Below are 23,261 nucleotides of genomic sequence, written 5' to 3'. Positions count from 1 at the left end.
GTTTTTTTGTCCCCCACTTACGCACAAACCTTCCGTCTTACGAACAATATGACATGCCGGCCATTGTGTTCGAACATTTATTTTCGCTTTGCTACGTCAACTTATTTGGAGGTTGACGCGTATCACGGCATCGTCGAACGCTATTGCTCTTACAATGTCACAGTCACTGTCTCAGTCACGGTGTCAGTCACGGAGTCAGTCACGGAGATGCTATTGGCCGGCGTCACGTCAATCACAGAAATGCCGATATGCTATTGGCCGAACGCCTTTATCTATCTTGATGGCACAGCTGGTCGGGACGGAAGGAAGGAGAGAAAATCAGTCAAAAACGTAAGGAAGGAATGTTGTGAAGACTTTGCAAACTTTATCTGTTATACATGGCTTCTAAAATTGCAAGTGGCGGTAAAGGAAGAAGTAAGAGGATGATGACAATAGAAACCAAGCAGGAGATAATAAAAAAATACGAAGGAGGCACACGCATAGTTAACCTTGCTCTGAGTATGGACGTAACCGCTCGACAATCTTCTAAGGGCAAGACGTTCCTTGCCGGGGGACGGACCTCGCTCGACAACAAAATGGAGAGGCTTCTTCTATTATGGATTAAAGAGAAGGAAATCGCCGGTGATATGTTTTAGTTTGAGAAAAGTTCTTGTTTAAGAAAATATATCAATAAATTCTGCGGGTTGGTCTCTGCTCACCTCCGTCTCCACTCGGCTCAAGTCACGTCGCCCCAGAGGAAAATGTCATTTATCCTTTGTGTATCCATGTTAATTTAATTAACTGCAAAGTAGATTATGGCAATAATTTTATATATGTGTGTATATTCGTGATGGTTATAACTATGATTTCACCACGCTTTGCCAGTCAACGTGTACGTACAATTGACTTCCCTTTGCTACATCAACGAAATCATCTGATCATGCACAACACGGTACCGCTGATATGCTATTGCTCTTACAATGTCACAGTCACTGTTTCAGTCACGGTGTCAGTCACGGAAATGCCGATATGCTATTGGTCGAACGCCTTCATCTAGCTTGATGGCACAGCTGGTCGGGACAGAAGGAAGGAGAGAAAATCAGTCAAAAACGGAAGGAAGGAATGTTGTTAAGACTTTGCAAACTTTATCTGTTAGACATGGCTTCTAAATTTGCTAGTGGCGGTAAAGGAAGAAGTAAGAGGATGATGACAATAGAAACGAAGCAGGAGATAATAAAAAAAAAAAAAATACGAAGGAGGCGCACGCATGGTTAACCTTGCTCGTGAGTATAGCCGTAACCGCTCGGCAATCTTCTAAGAGCAAGACTTTCCTTGCCGGGGCTTCTTCTATTATGGATTAAAGAGAAGGAAATCGCCGGTAATAAATTCTAGTTTGAGAAAAGTTCCCGTTTAAGAAAATAAATAAATAAATTCTGCGGGTCGGTCTCTGCTCCCCTCCGCCTCCACTCAGCTCAAGTCACATCGCCCCAAAGGTAAATGTCATTTTTCCTTTGTATATGTTACTTTATTTAACTGTACAGTAAATTATGTTACTCATTTTTAATATGTGTATAAAGTCGTGATGTTTTTACCTAAGGTTTTTGCGCGCGTTGCACGCATTCACTAATTAACATAGGTTTGGATTGCCCGTCATACGAGCAGTTCAAGTTACGAGCGTAGCCGCTGAACGGATTAAGTTCGTAACACGGGGGGCCAACTGTATATATATATATATATATATATATATATATATATATATATATATATATATATATATATATATATATATCCCATTGTCATTCCAGGTTTTCCTACAGCAGTAATTTTCCCAACATACTGCTCAAGGCTTTATTTAGAATTTGGCGATCTATTGAAATACTTAAATCTATTTGGTTCCTAAGATCGCAAGGATTGTTGAAACATATATGGCAAGAAAAAAAAAGTCGTGAATCCGCGTAATGGGAAAAACAATCTGTGGCGTCGCGAATTCGCGTGACAGAAAAAAAAAAAAATGTGATCTAGCGAATCCGCGATAGTGGAATCACGAAGTCGCCAGGGTTCCCTGTAAATGCCTCTAATTCAACATTTGCACTTTCAAAAGCACTTTGGTCGAGCGCCGTCTTATTGCCTCTTTGTTGTCAACAACGAGGCTGCGTGGATCACTTTTCTGGCAGGCTTTGACCCTTTATGAAAAGGAAAATACAGCTTGACTTGTCTGTTCAAGACAAAAATATGAGAGCAGTGGAATGGCATGCATGGATGTCAGCAGGTGGAGTGAGAAACACAGCGAAAAGCAATCCATCCATGCTCTGATCCTGCCACAGTCGTCACTTGGCTAAAGAAGGCTTCGGCAAATCATCTACGAAGATTTCCATTTCAAACAAATTGGACGGGTCCCATGATTACTACCCGTGGAAGAGTAACCAGCGTGTTTGAAGAGATGACGATGGGGGGAAAAGAGCATGTCTGATATAACTCCTACCATTTCAATGCATGGCTATATTTGGCGTATCAGATAGTGATGATGACTTTGAGGGCTTTTAGATGAATTCACAGTCAACCATGTCATTAAAAAAAAAAAAAAACATTGAAACTTCAAATCCTTTTAGTTTACAACATTAGTTTCAGCATTTGCGCACGTACATCGCCTCACACTTGTCTTGATCCCGTCCCATACCCTCGCCCCCATAACCACAACAGTATGTTGTTTGATATACAGTGAGCCCCCGTGTTACGAGATTAATCCGTTCCGCAGTTGAACTCGTAAGGCGAGTTCACCATATGGCGGGCAATCCAAACCAATGATAAATTGCTATTGCCTTTAGAACCCCAGGTAAAAACATCAGAATTGTACATATTAAAAATTGGAACCAAGATAGTGTAAGAAGTGCTACAAATATATAATATACATGTATACAATCAGAAAACATCATTCATAAAAAAAATATAAAAACGATTTATTTACCTTTGAGTGGCACTTGTTATGCCCATATTCCCTAGTAAGGATAGCCTAGGTTAGGCTAGCTTCATATTTCGTGATTATCTCCAGCTTCGTTTCCATATAAATCATCTTCTTACTTCTCTCTTTAACATCACTAGCAATCTTGGGACCCATGCTAACATCACTAGCAACCTTGGGACCCATGCTAACCCATTGAAGTTTGAATTAAGCAGTAAAATGCACTATAAATACGGTTTTGTAACCAGTCATGATAGAACAAAGCTTTACCATTCCCCCATTTTGAAACAAGTGAGGCAGACCAATAGCAGACCAGCATCTCCGTGAGGAGACGTCGACCAATAGCAGACCAGCAATGTAGTGACGCGTTGAAATGAGGCATTGATGGCAACAGAAAATAAGTGCAATTATCTAAAGACGCCTGCAGATGGAGACAAAACAACACAAATAAAGCTAACCCCATAGGGTCAAGACAATTGTTTTTGTCGCAAAGTGGGGAAATCACCTTAAAGAGGGGTAAAAAAATCTCATATTCCACATTGCAACATGAAAAAAAAAATGTAAGCCAGGGACGCTGTAACCTGGGGTTCCACTGTACGATGAAAAAATGCGCCTCAAAGTCATTTCACCACCATGTGTTTTAATTGAACAGCCATGATATGTTTAACCAATGAAGTCAGGGATAGACTTTCTTTTTTGTAAAATTCACTCAAATTGAAATTAAAAAAAAAAAAAAAGAAAAGGCGAAGGTGGGGTCGACTTATACACGAGGTCCCCTTGTACACGGAGCAATATGGTATGTTAAAAAACATAATGATTTTTACAATGTCACTAATAGAAATGGATGACCCTTTAGAACCATATTCACTTCTAAATTGTGTAACATTACATTTCGATTGGATGCAAACAAGAGAAACAAGCAATCAGGTTACAACATAAGGATGATTATGTGAAAAATCCAAATAATTTATTTGGGCCCTTCAAATATAATTTATGAGCCTGGTCAAATTCAAAAGCAGTGATGTCTATAGAGTAATAAATAACAATGAACGAAGGAACATCAAATGATTGCTTATTGTCATCATTTGAGAGGACTAAAAGGACCTCAAATGCAAGTGCATGTGTGTTTGTAGGGAATTGGTTTTGAGACCATGAAGAAACTGAAAATAAAATTGAAAAAAAAAACAAAACATTTGTTTGTGGCCCAGTATGAGCTCATGCCCATGATCATGAAAAAAAAAAATACTCAAATGAGATAAATTAACCTACCAACTAACAAATTTTCAAGCCAGACTTGAACAATTACCTGCAGTTTATCTTCATAGTTGACTTCTTCATGGTTGGGTCTGAGTTGCTGGGTCAGGTGGAAGGAGTTGGCCACATGCTCAGGAGACACAAAGTCATTGATGACCTGAACACAGCTGTGAAGGTTCTGGACCTGACAGACATGGTGAGCCGGTAAGACTTGCAAGCAGCAGGTATATTGACAAGGCCACACGAATCAAACGAGATAGTTGCTATGTTGATTTTGTAATTTGACTAGTAAACAAAACTGGGGACCAAATTTCATGGTTTCACTGTCTTTGTGGGAACATCTTATACTTGTGATGGAACATTTTTGTGAATCCCACAGGTTTAGGCCTCTGTTTTAGGGTCAAGACTTTCTTTTAGGGTATAAATTTGAATTACCGTAATTCCCCAAAATATAAGATGTGCCTGTGTATAGGACACACCCTTAACTTTGGGGTCAAATTCTGGTATTTTTTTATGTTACCGTGTATGAAAAGCACCAACGCTTGGCAATAAAGTAAAAACTATAGCAAAACAGAATCAATCTCATCTTCCTAAACCAGAGGTGTCAAACTCATTTTTGTCGCGGGCCATTTTGTAGCGAGAACTTCCTTCATTGGGCCGATATGTTGACGAAACCAAGTCGATTTTAAATTGTCTCATAGTATTTTTACTGTACACAACAAATTGATGGCTTAGTTGTATTGAAATCAGAAGTTAAGCAGCCAAGTTTGTTCATATATTGTTTAAATTACTGTAACCGAACAAACCAAAAAATCTCAACTTTATTTTTCATTATACACGACAAGCTAAAGTTTTGGAACAGAGATTAGCAAGGGTCATGGAAACTTAAATGATTTGCTTTCGCGGGCCACATAAAATGACGTGGCGGGCCGGATTTGGCCCCCAGGCCTTGAGTTTGACACCTGTGTCCTAAACGCTTCATATTTTCTTGCGTTAAAAGAGGTGAAATTAAATCAGATTTTCCCACATTGCGAGCATTCAGTGAACGTCACTCCGGTGTAAACGGTGAATGCACTCAAGGAAGTTTATCCGTTGCTGCTTGAGTTCATTTTGTCATAAATACCCAAAGTTGTGCAGCATTCGTGTTCCACCAAGTTTATGACTGTGTGTATATGCCAAAGGACTGCATTTAATAAATGAGTCAAATGGAATACCTTTCCGTGTGCTCCAACTAAAGCACTCTTAATTTAATCAGATGGAGACATCCCAACTTTTACATGATCCTCTCCATTTTAGAAATACTCCTGCATGTGAACAAGGATGGACTCGGACGTTGGTTAAGTCTGCTCGCTCCTTTTATTGAAAAAGTCGCTGTAAAAATCGCAGCCTACCTAGCTGCAAAAGGCACTTGTTGCTAATAACCAAGTGACATGCGCTCTCTGGCTCCTACCGTCACGGTAATTGTTGTAGAGTAAGAATACGGCCAGTATAAAAATGCACATCTGGGTGTCAAAACTCAGTGTGTATGTTTGTGTGCATACCTGATGCATGGATCCAGCTGGTATTAAGACAGAGTCTCCCAGAAATTGAACAACGGTCCAGCCCTGCACCCCATGCTCATCCAAAAGCTGCTGTCGTTGTTTCTTGCTCAGGTACCAGCCCTGCTCTCTGATTGGATCCTGGTCCACTGATACATCCAATCCCTGCTCCTTACAGAGCTAACATGGCCAAAATAAAGAGAAGAGAAAATAGGCTGAAATTCTGAAAAATGTATTTGTTCCATTCAAGTATAATGCCTCAATGAGTTATCTCACTTCAATTCTTGTCGAATTGTAAAATGAAAATCTGTTTAACAAAACAGGTGATAAAGCCATGTTTAATAACGCCAATGTTGGGTTACTGGTGCAGCCTTTAAAAACACAGTTTCCTTGCAGAGAAGGTTGAATTGACACTGGTAATTAGACAGATGAACTATTTCATATGTTTTATCATCTTTTGTTTAAAAAACATGTATTCTTTCTAGGGCAACATTGTAAACATTAACTGCTTCATTGCTTCAGTGTAATGATGAATCGAATCCTCATTTCAATTGGCTTCTTCTCCATGTTGGTTACCTTGTACAAGAACTCTCGGACTTTTTCCATGTCTTTGTTGAGGTAGATGTGCCATAGCGCCCCCGGTGTTTCACTGGAGTCCTTCAGCCTCTTCCGAACTCCCTCATCTAAATTGTCCTCTTCCAGACGCTTTAATACTCCTGAAGGTACATGTGTGAAAAACAAAATTAATATATTTAGCCTATTTTGCTTTTTATATGAAATAAACTTAAATATTTTGAGTGTCATCCATTCCCACTATATGACTACACTGTCAGGTGTAAATAGCACAAAACCAAATGAGTTATTCCTATGAGTAAACTAACTCCGAACTTCTCATAATATAATTATTGTCCTATTGTGTTTTATTGCAACACCAAACCAACATCTTAGATGTTTTACCAGTTTTGGACAAGACACCATTGCCTCTGGCCACTCCTACATATACTAGAATAGAAACCACATCTGAGACTTCCACATGTAGATTGGCAGTCCCAAATTCCTGGTCCTGAGATGCAGCCACACCTACAAAACGATAAATAAGGGATTAATCAAGAGGAACTACAGTACAAGAAGAACTACAAAGGGGTGGGTGGAAAAAAAAATCACGTTTCAATAACAGAAGACCCGCTTCTTAATATAAAAGACCCAAATTAACCTATTATGCACAGTAACTTTTACAGGTGAACTTATTGTGGCCCTCTAAAAACTTTTCAATACAATTACAAATGTTCAGTGGTTAAGTGTATAGTGTACAACGTGTTCTTTAACAAGAATCTGTACAAGTTCAATAACAAAAGTTGTTTGATTCATGAAGAGACAGCCCCCCAAATGTTGGTTTAATGTTAATGTTTAAGTCTTGGTTTTCGTGCCAACCCCCCCCCCCCCAACGCACTGAATATCAATAAGATTATTGTCTAAAATTTGTATGAGTATACCTAAACCTGTATTCTTTTTAACATTAAAAAAAGAAATAAGCAATATAAGTCAACTTTCAACAACTATTCATTATTTTTTTTACTGCATTTATATGGATAACAGCTTATTCTAAAACTGAAAAAATAACCAAGTGCATCAAAGTGCCCGAAAGTTTAAAAAAAAAAAAAAAAGGATCAAAATTCTTATTTTATTGCAATTACACTTCACATGACATTGGAGGACTGGTTTAAAGTGTACTTGTGGTGCTCAGAAGGAAAAATATATATGGTTTAGGGCTGTCATATGGAATCCTTTAAAATCATTTAATCTATTGATTATTCCATTTGATAATATGGTACCCCCCAAAAAAAAATATCACAATTGATGCCCCGAATGATGTGACACAGCTTTGATGACAGCCTTCCCTTCCTCTTCCAGTCAATGCTCACATTCGATTTTTGTTCATATAACGAATCTGAAAAAGTCTCACAATTTTCACCACTGACAAAATGCTCTTCCATCTAAGAACAATTTAGTATGTCCAATAAACCTTTTTGTGAGTGGTAGGAAGCCGGAGTGCCCGGAGAGAACCCACGTGGGAACACACAGGAAGGCGGGAGCCAGCTGGATTTGATCTTGGGTCTCGGACGTGCTAACCAGTGCTCCACCGAGCCACCGACAACAACCTAGTGTTGCTAAAACTGGTTAAATGGTTGGTATTCCTATATTTTACTTGAAGCACTGTTTTATTTAGTTTAATTCTTGACACTTCATTGCATTGATTAAAAAGATATTTTACAGAGATTTTTTTTCTGCTACTAGGTATTTGAATTTCATTGTTATTTATTTATTTAGAGTTACTTTTATTGTCTGTTCTATACCAAATATGTACTTTATGAACAAATACACTGTACTGGAATCTGCAGGGGACCAAAAAGAAGTTGTTGTTTTTTTAAACATATTTTGTTTATTTTTATTTGATAATTTATTTTCCAATAATTCTTGGGGAATAGGGACCAGGCCTGCGCACATATAGTGACATGCAAGATAAAATTGACACAACTTGAGAATAGATTTCCTCTATGTGGCCCCAGAGCTAAAACAAGTTTCAAACCCCTGATTTAGACATAACCTTTACCATAGGCACAGCAGAGTCTCGGTCCCAAATCTGGCCTAACGAAGAAAGATGGCAGATGAGATGCTAAATTCAGACTTCCTTCTGGATCAGAATACTCAGGCAGCGGCAGGTTCTTCATTAAATCATCATACCTGTGGGAGGGACAATCTGGGATTATTTCTATTCCTTAATGCCTTTCCATACCTTTAATTGTTTAATGTGTGGTTTTTCAATAGGTGAACTAGAGTGCTTGTATTGGACCTTGAAGGCATGAGAGCCATGAACTCCTCTCCGGAAGGCCAGTCCTTCAGTCTGTAAACCACAGGTTCCCCATCCTTGGACTTGAGTCGCTCTTAAGAAGTTAAACACTCTCTGTTAGACTACTTAATTAACAATTGTTGCACAGTGTTCCCTCATTTGTCACGGTTAATGGGGACAGTAAATCCCTCGCGAAAAGTAAGTTCAGCAAAGTGAAATTCCCTCCCTGAAGCCTATTCCCATATAGCATTTCAATTATTCTTAAAGGCTATTTTTACTATTCTTATAGCTTGAAAGTCGAGTTTTTGCCAAAATGCACTTACATATTGCCATATGTAGAAAACTAGTGGTTTAGTTTTAAGAAGAAGTGCCTTCATTTTAACAATATTGTGTATTAGAGTTACAGTTAGGTTAGGGTTTAAAAAAACCCCGCAAAGCACAGAGATCCGCGAAAAGTGAAGTGAAAAGTAACGAGGGAACATTGTACAGTATTTTCTCTCAACACCCAATCAAAGATTAGTGCTTGTACTCACTGCTGATGTCCTCAAATCCATCCCAGAACTCTTTGATCCCTGAGTTGGAGACAACTTGGTCTTTACAATTGAGAAGATCCCCCTGATGGTCTGCGAACTCCTGATTGAAAGAGTCCGCTTTCCATAGAGTGGCATTCAGACGCTTGTGGATCCCCGACACCAGCACAGGCTTTACAAAAGATAAGAATTACATCCAATCAAAATGATACTGAACATGTCATACCCATATTGAATACAACTACTAATAGAAAAAGGATCTACCTGGCCCAGTTTCCAGCATTCTCTAAAGAGTTTCCAGTTATTCTGGTTCCGGTGATCTTTGAGCCAAAGTAGTCGTCCATTATTTAGCCAGCAGTGGGGAATATCTGGATACAGATTGGATGAATCCTCTGCATTTACTGCAGTAACAGGCACTGATTTCTTTTTATCTGTTTTGATGTCTTCAAGCACAATAGGTGCAAGGTTGCTGTTGTTGGCAGTGATGACTGGCTCTTGCTTAATTGAAAGCTTTGTGGTGATAGTCTGGCGACTGGCGGGGATTTTGTTTTCAACAACTGATGCAATGATGTCATCCAAGATATTAGGCATGGTGCGTCCACCTTTTCCAGTCTTGACAAAGGAGGAAAACAAATAATTTTAGACACAATCAATTTAAACTTTTTTTTTTTTTTTTTTTTTTTACCCTGAAGTAGCCACAGCTTTACGGGGAAGTAAAATTCAAGCCTGCTTGACACTGTGATGTTTTGAAATGGTAAATTCTGATCCAGCTTGTGTTTTTGTTCGAATTACCTTAAATTTTCACAGCTTGTGTAGAAATGTTTCATGGTTTTGTGTGTAACGTTTGGCAGTTCTATCTTTTCGGGTTAAGAAGTGCCATTCACTTCAAAAGAAAAGGCATGTTGCATGTTAAGACTCTGCTCGGACTCAGTCACCGAGGACAGCAGCATGCCGTCTTTACAAATTTTGCAAAGAAGGCACCAACTACAAAACAAATTAGGACTTGGCACCATAAATTTCAAGAAAAGGGCTGCTTATGCATACCTAAATCGCCAGGACGGCCATCAGTGTGCAATCACAGGCGGCGCTCATATTGAACATTTATGAAAATCGGCCATAGAACCAACAAATATTTGTACTTTTCTTTGTAAATTTAACCAATAAAACTTCAACATAAAGTGTATTTGGTTTCATTAAGATCCATCAAGTAGTTTCTGAGATATGGGCATTTAGGATGGGGTCAACCATTTTGGAACACCCTGTATTTCATCAAACCTATACCTTTTACCAATTCAAGCATATCTGCATTTGTTTGAACAAGGCCTGCAGCTTACCCCACAGGCTAGCGGTTACATGCACATGCAGTCAATATTCAGGTAAATGTCCGGTTATATCAAAATACGGGTTTCTGAACCATTTGGCAAATCATAATTTACTTGCTTTTGCAAAGAGGTTTATGTTAATTTTACTCCAACTGAAACTGCGACGTTGGGAAAACATCATGATGCAAAGATTGTCTGAGTGTCCAAAACATGAAGCCACAAATCCGACAGTACGAACACAAGCTTGATAATCGAACTGAGGCCTAAGGTGTTCTGGTATCAAGTGCACATATGGACACCCATATATTTGAACGTGGTGTTTGTTATGGACAACTCATGGCAAGAACCTAAGTCCAATAACAAAACGCCGCTCAGATTCAGATCGGCGGGGAGGGGGGGGGGGGGTCCACCTAATTAATACGCACAAACCTACTCTGCTGGTCCATCCCCCCTTTCGAGAGGACTGGTACTGGTACCGGAGCCCAAACTGTGTGTGTAAGCGAGTCAGACTTTATCCAGTTGGAACCCTTGCACACCAGCTCGGCTCCTTCCCCGCCAGAGAGGTGGTATTCCATGTCCCAAGAGCTAGCTTCTATAGCCGGGGATCGGTCTGCCCAAGTCCCCGCCCTTGGCTGTCACCCAGCTCTCTTCGCATTTGACCCCTTTGGCCCCATTCACAGGTGGTGAACCCAGTATTTCATTACTCCATGGAAAAATCCGTATATTCAAGTTAGGCTTGCTAAGTGGCAATGTAACGCAATGAGACGTTGAAAGGTGTTTTCATGACCATGTATTTAAAATGGGGCAACTCAGCTGGTCTTATTTGGGGTTTTTGTGCGTGGTTACTTGGCCATTAAAACTCAAATATCGCCAGTATTCGGGTTTTAAAATGTTTATTGAATGCATGTAAAGCAGTCCTTCTAAAATACTGGGGCGCAAAGAGATGCCAGGAGGGCACAGATAACTGCATGGAACAGGCTTAAAAATGAACATTTAGGCTTAAATGTTTACATTTGTTGAGAGCTTAATTATGTTGCTTTTTTTTCTTTTGTTAATGTTAAAAAAGAAAAAATGGCAAACATGGCAAACACATTTTTTATACATAATACCTTATTTACATTCACTGCAGCATGGGGGGGGGCAAAATGTTTTTTTCTTTCCGAACCCCACCTTTCCTAGCTATACAAAAAATAATTGAGATACACTGATGTAAACACAGCCGTTGACTGACTGACATACAATATTTACTTATGTTTTTGCTCATTTATGTTGTAAACTTGTCTCAGTAACTGTAGCTCTTTCCCTTTTTCTTTGTTTACTGACCTGCCTGAATAGTTTTCAGAATATGAACCGACTGAATGGTTGGAGGAACACTTTATAGCATTGAGACCGTAATATTAGTTAATGTTAGAAATAAGGCTCAAGTGCACACCTGTGAAGCAGTCGAATATACTGGCGCAAAGGCGATTCCAGCATCAGTTGAGCCCAACTTTAGTTTTCCTGCAGTGGTGGTGAGCAGATCTCGGAGTGTGGAGCCTTGTTCTGTACTGTTGGCAATTAGTGACGTGGTTTTACATTGCTGCAAAACTTCCAGGCTGTCGCCTTCTTTCACAGATTTACCCAGTAACATAGAATCTTTGTTTTCTGTTTGAAAATGGACAAATCACAAAAGTATGACCTTTTAACAAATGGTATTCCAATGCACTTTAATGATTCTAAAGTCACTTAGTGAACAACATAGAAACCTGATTTTAACCATTCTACTTGCCTTTCTTTTCCTCTTTGGATTTCTGCTCTGCCAGGTCTGCCAGGAAATGTAGAGGTGACTGTGACTCTGGTGGTGTAGATGCACTTTCTGCATCACTGCCGGGACTTCTTCCTCCTCCTCCTCCGTTGGTCTCTACTTTAGTTTGTCCTTGATCGGAGTTCTGTTGACAGCGTGGTTCAGACTTCACAAGCAAAAGTTTGTTGCTATGGTTCAGAACGTTCTGCAATACCTGGCAGACAAGTAAGAATAGATAAAATTATTACTCCTCTCATTCTAAAACGGGGTCAAGATAAAAGTTGTTTTTTTTTTTTCCTTGAGTGTTTCCGAAAAGGACTGGGAGCTTTGCTTGGGGAGATGTGTCAGAGAAATCTATGAAAGAAGACTAAGACAAGCCCAGTTGCTTTGCAAAATAAAATTAAGAAGCATTTGGGTTAAACATTGGCAATCAACATTAGGTCTGTACGTGAAAATGGTATTTACACCAAAATTATCCACCAGTAAAAATTCAGAACTGAAATGAGGTGTTTTTTTTTTTTTCGTTTGTTTTGGTTTTCACCAAAATCGGGATGCTCCAAAATCAGGATGAGACAGCTTGACTTCTGACAACGTCACTTGAAAGGCATTGAAGAGAAGGATTAAAATATTTCCTGGCTCCTGTACATATATATTTATATCTGTAATATATGTCTGTATATGTCTGACTTTTCATTTATTTTCTACCACTTACTGAATGAATAGGAGAAAAGGAAGGAACACCCTGGACTGGTTGCTGTGCACTCGCTGTGCACTTTAATACGCCATAGCTACTTGAGGCTGTTCCTTTTATTTATAGCAGTAGAGGAAACATGCATCAGTCAATAAATTGGGACGGATGCTCATTGCAGTTTTAGATGATAAATACTGACACTGTACCTGCGAAACTCCATTGGTAATTGGTAGTTTGCTGAGAGGATTCTGTTTGCTGGCACATGCACAATGTAGTTTGATGTCGTGTTTTTCCCTCAGTGAATGCATGGAGGTCACTAATTCAGTCAGCACTGAAAAATAACGAAAACATATTAAAGATAAGAACTAAGTCTCATTGCATTAAATCTGGACATTCAGCTGGAACAAGATGAACTTATGATACTTACAAGAACAAGAAAACAAACATTGTTTTGTTAAAATATTGACTGTTTAAAATTATTGTCTTAAATAATACAATACATTAAGGCAAGTTTTGTCTAAGTTCATTTATTTGGTTTCAAACTGTATCTACCACTTTCTGCCACACCAACTATGGTCGCACTTGCATGACATATCGCAAGCTATCAGTTGCAGTATCACCAGCCTGTGTAAAATGGAAAGATGAAAAGTCAGAACTGTTCTTTACCTGTGCCAGGTATGATCTGTGTTGGCATGAGGTGTTTGTGATCATGAGGCTGGCCTTTCACGCATTTTAGCCAACCATAAAGTTCTTTATCTGATAACAGAAAACATAGGTCAGCACAAATATTAACTTCTACAACAAAACACAAACACAGCTGACACCAACATGATTTTCACATTGCTTTCATGACAATTTTACTTAAATTGTGCAAAGTTGTTCACGGCAGTTCTTGAATGTGTCATGTCCCGTGTGTAGGTTTCAAGACATAACGGCATCTCTATGGGTGATTTTGTGGTCAACTCATTTGGCTTGGTGGCGAACACATTTTTATTTTGTACGTTTCCAACCTTGTACAGAATACAACTGACCTTTGGAGCTCCTTCTTTCCTTGGCCTTGTAGCAGTCCAGGCAGACAACAAAGCCGCATTTCTGACAAACCCAGTGGATGTTGAAGAGTGTTGCCTCGCAGGCATCACACATCTCCCTCACTCCCTTAACGGCACGCTTCCACACAAGCTTGGCTGAAATGCATACAAAAATCGATTAATGCTAAAAGTGTAGAAAGAGTTATACAAGATTTACAATTATCCCTTGCTGTACTGCGTTCTTTGTTGTCTTACTATACAGTATGTATACGTATTACTTTAGATTTTTTTAATTGTACATATCTATTTTATAGCACAGATTTTTTGCTGCATTGCAGGATTTTCAGGTGATATTTATTTCATATAGACAAATGTTACTAGAGACTTGTATAGCATTACATGTGAGTCAGGAGTAATGAGTACGTAAAAAACAGAATGTCTAAAATTTGTGATGATTTCCCAATTAAAAAAAAACAAAGAGTACATATGTGTATGTCTACCGCAAAGCATATTTTGCTGATGCAACTGCACACCTACGAGCAAGTAAACACGGTTAGGCAGAAAAATTACCCTGATACTCAGATTCTTGTAATCGCTCTACTTATAATCTTAACAGATATTCCTGCTGTGTGTGGTGTGCTTAGACTGATCTGACTGCTTGGAAAGGAAGTTTGAGGTGTGCCGACCTCAATAACATCATATTCAAAATGTTTGATTGTTTTGGCAATCGTGTCTGGCGTTGCCCTGAGGCAATAACAGCAACTCTAAACTAACATTCACAGATTCCACATCACTCATAGGGTTAGAGCCCATCTTTGAATGCTGTAGATATTTAGGGTCAGAGATGCAACAGTTTAGGGCAGGAGTTGGGAATTAATTGTGCATAGGGACCAGGCTAACACGCTAACCAAGACACTCAAAATTATTTCTCCTTTAGGAATTATATGATTAAATAATACATTTTGTAGATGTGCCTGCATCACATATCAGTGTCTACTGGTCTGGACTCCCAAATATATAGCCTAAATTTCGAGAAAATAAGACAAAACCTTTCCCACACTTTAAACTTTGTAGCTTTTGATGTGATGCATTTCATTTAGCTTCAAGCAGTAACCCAGTCTTGTCACATTTGACCAATGATATTACCAAATATATCACAGTGGACAGATTAACCTGCCCTTATCAGCTACTGGCGGTGCAAATGCAAAGGAGGAGGGCAGAGAATGAGAAAGAGATTGAGAGAGAGAGAGAGAGAGAGAGAGAGAGAGAGAGAGAGAGAGAGAGAGAAAGAGAGAGCGCGAGAGAGAGCGAGAGAGAGAGAGAGAGAGAGAGCGAGAGAGAGGTGAAACACAAGCAGCATATACATTTAATAATTTACGCCCTGGAACAACACCTCTATGTTAAAGGAGGGACTACTTGTAATCAGAATGTGAGTCATAAGTAGAAGAACACACCATCCTTTTTGACCCAGGAAGCTGCTGTATTCTCCATCAGAACCATGTGACAGAACATGTCTCCTATAAAGCTGAGGATGTACTTGGCTGTGGTTTGGTCCAGGTGACTCTCCTCTATTACTCCAGGGATCCACAGGGCGAGGGCCTCATCATCAAACTGCTCCGGAGTAGAAAAACCATCCATTCGGATCACTCCATTTTTACTGAATGAAAGCCTAAAAGGGAAAAATAACCAAAAATACTATAATCTAAACTTTCGTTATCTCCCACTTATCCGGGGTCAGGTCGCGAGGGCAGCAGCCTCAGCAGGGAAGCTCAGACTTCCCTCTCCCTGGCCACTTCATCCAGCTCCTCCGAGGGGACCCAGACCAGCCGAGAAACATAGCCTCTCCAGCATGTCCTGCGTCATCTCCGGGGCCTCCTCCCGGTGAGACATGCCCGGAACACCTCACCAGAGAGGTGTCTGGGAGGGTCCGAACCAAACGCCCAAACCACCCCAACAGCCTCCTCTCAACCCTTTATTTTTTTCGCCCTTTCATGTCAGTCTCGCTCTGCAGCACCGCTTTCTCTTTCTCACACACGTCACTCAAGACTTTTCTCTATTCAGAAGAGAAAAAAAAGGTAAATAAATAAAAGCACCATTCATACTAAATATGTTACACAACTTGGAAATGATATCTTTCACAGTCCGAGGCGCTGCAAAATAATTTTACGAGACCTGGAGCCTCTTTCTGACCATTTTTGAGAGTTCGAGTAAGCTGTTTCTGAGTAATTTTTATTTCTCATTTTTATCATTATTATTAATAAAGTGGACCCCCGGTTTACGACGTCCCTGCCTCACGTTTTTTTCCCCTTATGATGTGGAATGCGAGATTTTTTGTCCCCTCTTTACACCTTTTGTTCACCTTACGACATAAAAAAAAAAAAAAAAAAAAAAAAACTTGACGATCAGTTTACTCGGGGCAACACGCTCATACGCCACTACACGTGTCAATGCTTACATCACTACAATGCTGGTCCACTAATGGTCAGCGTCACGATTCCCTAAGACACTGGTCTACTATTGGTCGGCGTCACGAGTCACTAAGTTAAAGGTCTGCTATTGGTCGGCTCACAGGGTCAAAACATGGCTGCCTAAAGACTTTATTTCATGTGAGAGCTTTCAATATTGTATTTCTAATGCATTTTAGTGCTTAATTTCAACTTGAATTGGTTAATCATGGGTCCCAAGATTGCTAGTGATGTTAAAGAGAGAAGTAAGAAGATGATTAGTATGGAAACGAAGCTTGAGATAATCAAGAAATACAAAGAAGGCTAAGATAGCCTAGGCAAGGTGCCCCTCACTAGGGAATATGTCTATAACAAGCTGTCATGTCACTTTGAAGGTAAATAAATCTTTAATATATTTTTTATTTATGATGTTATTTAATTGTATACATGTATATTATATACAAGTAGCACTTAGTATAATGTTTTGATACCATTTTTTAATATGTATATACAATTTTGATGGTTTTACAACCGGTTTACGAGATTATTCCATTTTGCGGTCGGGATCGTAATGCGAATTCGCCGTATGGCGGGCAATCCAAACCTATGTTCATAAACAAAAGCGTGTAAACCCCAGGTAAAAACATCAAAATTGTATATACATATTAAAAATTGGTATCAAAATAGTAAGTGCAACTTATATATAATATACATGCATATAATTAAATAAAAAAATCATAAAATAAAAATTATAAATAAAAAATATATAAAGGATTTATTTACCTTTGAGTTGACGCATGTTATGGCCATATTCCCTAGTAAGGGTAGCCTAGGCTTGGCTAGCTTAACTTTCTTCGTATTTCTTGATTATCTCCAGCTTCGTTTCCATATCAATCATCTTCTTACTTCTCTTCACTTTTCATCATTACCATATTTTCCGCACAATATGGCACACCTAAAAGCCTTAATTTTTCAAACCCACCTGGCCCAGGGGTATTAAAGCCCGACTTGCCCGAGCCCGATTAATTAACTTGGTTTGCAGGCCCGAGCTGAAAAAACACATTTTTTGGAGGACTCAGAGGAAGCTGCGCGTAGCACTCCACCCATACCGGTGCATGTTTTTCTTTTCAATTTCCCTGTCTTTTGTTTATTCTTAACTTCTTGCTATTCCAAATCGGAATACCAGGTCAAAAATATGTAATGGATGCGGAGGGAAAAATAAAAAAACGGCGGCGGCACCGCAGGTTCACAGGCTCTTGGCACCTCACTCATACTGGTGCATGTTTGTCTTTTCAATTTCCCAGACTTTTCTTTATTCGTAACTTCTAGCTGCTCCATATCGGAATAGCAGGTAAAACAATATTTATAGCATCCTGAGTGAAAATTAAAAAGACAGCGGCGGAGAGCGTTCACCTGCGCTTGGCTCTTCGCGCTCCATCTGAACGCGGCATAACAAACATACAATTGACATTGGCTAAGGCTAACATTATACATATTCAAATAAAAACACAGATGTAACATACCATTTCAGGTCGAGATGTTCACGTTGTTAGCACTTCGTTACCACTTTAGCAATGACATCACACAGGAAGCACTTCACATGACCCCAAACTAAACTTAAGTAACTTTATAAGCTCAAAGTTACTGCTCCTGTGTACTTGTAAATGATTTCTGGATCACTGGAAATGTCCACAAAAAAAAACAAACAAACAAAAAAACCCCATAAAATTTAAACATCCTAAAAAGCTCTGTCTCTCTCTCGCTCTCGCTCTGAACTCGTCAACAACGCATAATGTAATTCTAATGTATATTTGTTACATCTTTATGTATTTCTATAATTTAATAATATACATGTAAGGGTTTAGGAACATTTGGGGGGCTTGGAACAGATTAGGCTATTTACATGTAAAAAGCGGCTCTACTTATGAAAGATTGCCGTTCCGAAATAAGTTCCGGAATGAATTAATTTTTGTAAGTAGAAGTACCAATGTATTTATTTTTTTATGATAGTCTGAACAGCTCATTTACAATTTTTTTTTAATTCAACCAATCATAAATCTGCCCCGTTTAAACTCCCCTTTAGTTAAATTCAGAAAAAGAAAAACAAGCTCTCATTATTGGTGATGGACAATATTAATGTTGATTGAAATGTTGACTTTTTAACAACATGGTAAACCGTCAAAGTGGTTATTGGTTAATCCCTAGTCTGAAATAAATGTCACATATTTTAAGTGAAGATCTCAAAAATTTACTAATATACTTATATGGAAATATATATGTATAAGCTGATTTGAGTGTTATTTAAGTCAAGCAGCAAGTTTTTAGCACATTTATTTAGTAGACACACTCACAGCATTTTATATAGTTAATGATTTTTTTCAATCAAATTTGGCAAGCTTACAAGATGTTTACTTTCACTTCATATTTTCACTTACCGTCTGAAATAGTAGAAACGACAAAAAACAGGAGAATGTGCTGGCTCTTCTCCTTTCTTGCTGCGAATAACCCTACACTCCCGACACTTTTGCAGATTGGGTCCAATTTCAGAGCAAGAATCATCTTGAAGGAAAGACTCCCCCGTCTGCTTTAGTTTCTTCACCTTACGCCAATCCTTCAGGATGGAACGTGGGATCCCATCTGAAATGAATTTGTATGACTTGGTCATAAAAAAAAAAAAGTTGAAATGATAGTCAAATATGATAACAAATCTGGAAGAGCAAAGACTTATGTGATACTCTTGGATTAGACTCTTTTTAAATAATGATAGTTTTGTATAACTATAACTAACTATAGATACACAATATTTGTTGTGTTTTATCTTGCACTTTCCTGCTAAATTTCATTTTAATAAATGTACAGTAACAAAAATATTAAGATATATAAATATTATAAGATATTAACCATTCATGATAAAAAATAGTTTCAGTTTTTAGCTCTATTTAAGCCATAGCATATAAAAATATCATTGTCATATTACGTTGTACCATTATTTATTGATTTGATTACATTTTATTTTTTAGTATCATAAGTTTCAATTAGACAGTCAAAAAATATGAACTGTTTAAACAGAGATTTAGTATTTAACCGAATCAGTTTCCGAATTTATTTCTATGAGTTTATAACAGAAAATAATTAAGATACACTGCTTTACTTAACTTTAAATCAATGTTTAAAGCAACAATAAAGAACAGAATAGTCACATCCATGGCAGATCACAGTATAATGCTTCTACTAATGTTAGTTGAACTATGCTTCTCAATTATATTTTGCCATGCCTGTATTCTTTCTAACATTATCAAAAGACAAAAGCAGTATAAATAAACTTTCAACATCCGTTAATTATTTTTTACAGCGTTTATACAGGTTGCAGCTTGGTCTAAAACTGAAAAAGAATAACCAAGTGCATCAAAGTGACTGAAACTAAAAATAAATAAATACATAAATAGAGATGAAAATTAATATTTCAATGCAATTAAACGTCACATAAAAAAACAAAGCTTTTTCCCTAGGGTCATTTGCCCCTGATGTCCTTGCCATCACTATTTGAAAAGGACTGAACTATGATAAGTTTAAGTGAACTGAACTGCTTGGTTTTAGGGTGTCCTGTCTGTAACATGATACAAACAAGAGTTGAAAAACTAATCCCCCCCACCCAGAAAGTAACAAAAAAACAAAGTGTTGTATGTTGTTATTAAAATAGCAAGGAGAGAGAGTTATTCTTTTTTGTAGTAACTAGACTTACTGCTACTGGCCAGTTTGAGTTTTGTCTTCTCTTTTGCAGATCTGAAGATGCCATTGGGTTTCACGTCATCTTCTTCCTTTTCATTGTCACCTTTTCTCTTGGCCATATCATTCTGTTTCTTCTTGTAAGTTGGTTTAGGCTGACGCTTGGCTCTACCCTCAATTTTGCTCTCGCTAGCATCAGAGTCATCTCCTCCACTCTCTGAAGCTGAATCGTACGCTCGTTTACTCCCTCGCCTGAGTGAAGCAGATGCTTTCCTTTCCTCTCCAACTACTACAGCACCTGTCTTCTCCTCAGAGAGCTTTTCTCGTTCTCCATGGCTTGCGGCATTCTTGCCCAGTTCGACCTCACTCGATGTGGAGGCGCTGAGATTGACAGTACATGGTTTTATCATTTCTGTCACTGGTGTGGTATTGCTGATGCTTGGCAATTTCTCTGCCTTAGTAGTAACTGAGCTCACAGTAGCAGTTGTGTTCTTATCTTCCTCAGAGTGCCGCGTTAACCAGGCTTTCTTCAGTTTGTGGTAATTACTGGCATGCCCACTACTTGTTGGAGCAAGCCCAGAGGACTGGCCATTGTGTGGGGGACTTGATTTTCCCGGTGTTGTTCTGCCATTTGTTGAGTTGCAGCTACTGCTATCCGCTGAAGATGAGGTTTGGCTCGAGGCAGGTGAAGGGGTAGAGTTGTGAGTTTTGTCACTGGGATCCACCATTTGGGATGAGTTTCCAATGGTGGCAGATATGGAAGTAGTGCAGAGATTGCTTTTAGATTGGGCTGCTGCCAAAGCAGCTTTGTGCTTCTTGAGGTGAACAAAAGAGGGTGAGTAAGCCTGACTCGTGTCTGAACAAGGGTTTAGTCTTTGGGTGAGATTAGGGCTGGATTGTGGTGTGCCAGATTGATTTAGAAGAGGCATGTATCCTCCTGGAGATGAGGTATGTGATCCAACGCCAATCTGTTGCTCTCTTGGGCCGTGCTGAGACGGCAGAGAACGACCTAGCATCGGAGTAGTTACTTCACCTCTACTCTGTATAGAAGGAGAAAATGCAGTCCTGTGAACAGAGTTTATGGTACATGGGCCAACAGCCTCATGAATGGCACAAATTGAGGTCTTTTTATATTGGACATACATGTCATTCAGGTTGGTGTTGGGTTGAATAATTCTATTAGCTCCATGATCTCTTAGACTTTCTCCCGCCTTTTGATTTTCTCCATGAAGCTTAGCTGAGCAGACACTCCCCAAAGATAGTTCTTTAGAGGCCATAGCACCAGATTTGTTTGCAGGATTGTCAAGCTTAATGGATGTGGGTGGACGTACAATAACAGACGCCATTGCAGCTTGGGGCTTATCTCTTGACAATCCTTTATCACCAAAGAAGAGCGCTTTCCTGTCTTGACCGGCTCTCCACCCACCTGATGATGTCATATTCTCCACACCGATAACCGAGGCAATTATGGCAGTATTTCCATGACCTTTTACATCCCTGAGTTCCGGCAGTAGTGTGGGAGGCTTTTGTTGCTCGACTGATGTTTTGCTACCGGCTGCCACTAAGGTAACCGGCTGGATAGGTGTGAGAGTTGGCGGGGATAGACGTCCACCATATCCAGCTCTCTCCCTTTCCTTCTCCCGCTCCTTTTCTCGCTCTCTGTCTGCAGCCTCTTTACGTTCAAGCGCATGTTGGGTGGGCGGATGGAAGACCGGTGCTCTGTGAAGAGATGGCATTGCCCTGAGGTTGTGTTGCTGCTGCTGAGGTGAGTGGTGGTGCTGGTGGTGATGATGATGGGTATGGTGGTTTGATGCTGAAGAGGAAGATGTAGAGGAAGGAGAAATTGCTGGGCTGCAGCGCTCCATCCTTTCTACACCTGTGTGGTGTTGATGTTGGACTGGCGTTGCCTGCTGGCTGAGCTGCTCCGTAATTTTCCCTGCAAGGCCCTCACTGCCCTCCGAATGGTGCTTAATTAAGGGAGGGGGCCTAGACATGGACACCTTGGCATTGTAATTGCCTAGCGACATAGCACTCTGGCTTGAAACAGCTGCTCCAATACTGGCCACGGCCCCTTGAGGTCCAACTGACACCTTTTTATAGTAAGAGCTGAGCTCTTTGGAGGGGTAAAGTCTTGGGGGCTCATTTATAACACTGTTGGACAAAGTAGTAAAATAGTTGCTCTTTTCTGACTGGATAATATGAGGATGTGAGTGGCCTGCCTTTGGGCTAAGGGAAGCTAGAGCTGGTATCCTGACAGGAAAAGGTGGTTCTCTGATTCTCTCTCTATCTCTCTCAATCCCAGTTTCACTTGACCGTTGAATTTTGGCAGTGAAAGGGGCCACCTCGATGCTCTCTTTCAAAATTTGACGATTCTCCTCTTTGTACTTGCTGGCTCGGTCCACAGCGTCCTTGGAAAAAAGAAAAAAAATCATGTTTTAGGTCAGTTTATTTTTTTAGGAAAACAGGTTAAACAAAGAATATAACCTGGTAAGTGGTAGGTGGCTACCCTACATGATCAAAAGTAAAATTTAAACATCATGGGCTGCATGCTCACTTTAGAGTGTTTTAGAATGAGTATGAGTAAATGTGAGTAATCATTGATGCTATATATATATATATATATATATATATATATATATATATATATATATATATATATATATATATATATATGTGATGTCAATGTGTGTGTGTGTATATATACAACACAATACAAGCTGTACAAGCTGTGATTCCTGGGGGTCATTTTAATCAAGTGTTTTGTTGCAGGAAAATGTCAAAACCAGACCTGGCTTTCTTTTATTTTTAAATATTTCCTGTTTTTTGTTCGATGCAGTAATCAACTAAGAACATAATTTTGTCGAATAGAAAGAATACGGCACATACATGGGAAGATCATTAAAAAGCTGGTAAAATAAAATTAATTTTCTTTATTTTGTGTTAATTTTCGAGTAAAATTCAGCAAGGAGTGTCAAACGTGGACCCTTAATGAAGAAATGTTGGCTTTCTGCTGTACTGAAAACCCAAAGAGGGTAGTTTAATAATGTTGGGCTGGTAAATGTTTATCGGCTTTCTAGTATTGTGGCTGTTTTTATTGTTTAATGAGATCCTAATTGACAAATTTACAAAACATTTTGACCACAATTAATTCGTATTTCA

The 23,261-nt window shown here is 39.1% G+C and overlaps 1 protein-coding gene across 1 annotated transcript in view; it reads right to left on the bottom strand.

The window, feature by feature from the left end:
- jmjd1cb (jumonji domain containing 1Cb) overlaps window positions 1–23,261 on the bottom strand; it is a 142,772-nt gene that overhangs the window by 1,759 nt on the left and 117,752 nt on the right. The window contains exons 15-30 of the mRNA XM_088438870.1: window positions 20,119–22,510; window positions 18,812–19,013; window positions 15,387–15,601; window positions 13,936–14,088; window positions 13,571–13,660; window positions 13,111–13,235; window positions 12,199–12,427; window positions 11,863–12,074; window positions 9,373–9,720; window positions 9,112–9,280; window positions 8,582–8,672; window positions 8,342–8,472; window positions 6,688–6,810; window positions 6,307–6,446; window positions 5,734–5,910; window positions 4,245–4,376 (exon numbers count right to left, since the gene is read on the bottom strand). Coding sequence (XP_088294996.1) covers window positions 4,245–4,376; window positions 5,734–5,910; window positions 6,307–6,446; window positions 6,688–6,810; window positions 8,342–8,472; window positions 8,582–8,672; window positions 9,112–9,280; window positions 9,373–9,720; window positions 11,863–12,074; window positions 12,199–12,427; window positions 13,111–13,235; window positions 13,571–13,660; window positions 13,936–14,088; window positions 15,387–15,601; window positions 18,812–19,013; window positions 20,119–22,510 — 4,929 coding nt within the window. The remainder of the gene's footprint in view (window positions 1–4,244; window positions 4,377–5,733; window positions 5,911–6,306; window positions 6,447–6,687; window positions 6,811–8,341; window positions 8,473–8,581; window positions 8,673–9,111; window positions 9,281–9,372; window positions 9,721–11,862; window positions 12,075–12,198; window positions 12,428–13,110; window positions 13,236–13,570; window positions 13,661–13,935; window positions 14,089–15,386; window positions 15,602–18,811; window positions 19,014–20,118; window positions 22,511–23,261) is intronic.

This window comes from Hippichthys cyanospilos, chromosome 17, assembly GCF_059441005.1.
Source record: "Hippichthys cyanospilos isolate Australia breed blue-spotted pipefish chromosome 17, RoL_Hcya_1.0, whole genome shotgun sequence".
In the NCBI taxonomy this organism is placed as follows: domain Eukaryota; kingdom Metazoa; phylum Chordata; class Actinopteri; order Syngnathiformes; family Syngnathidae; genus Hippichthys; species Hippichthys cyanospilos.
This window is presented reverse-complemented; position numbering and strand designations above follow the sequence as displayed.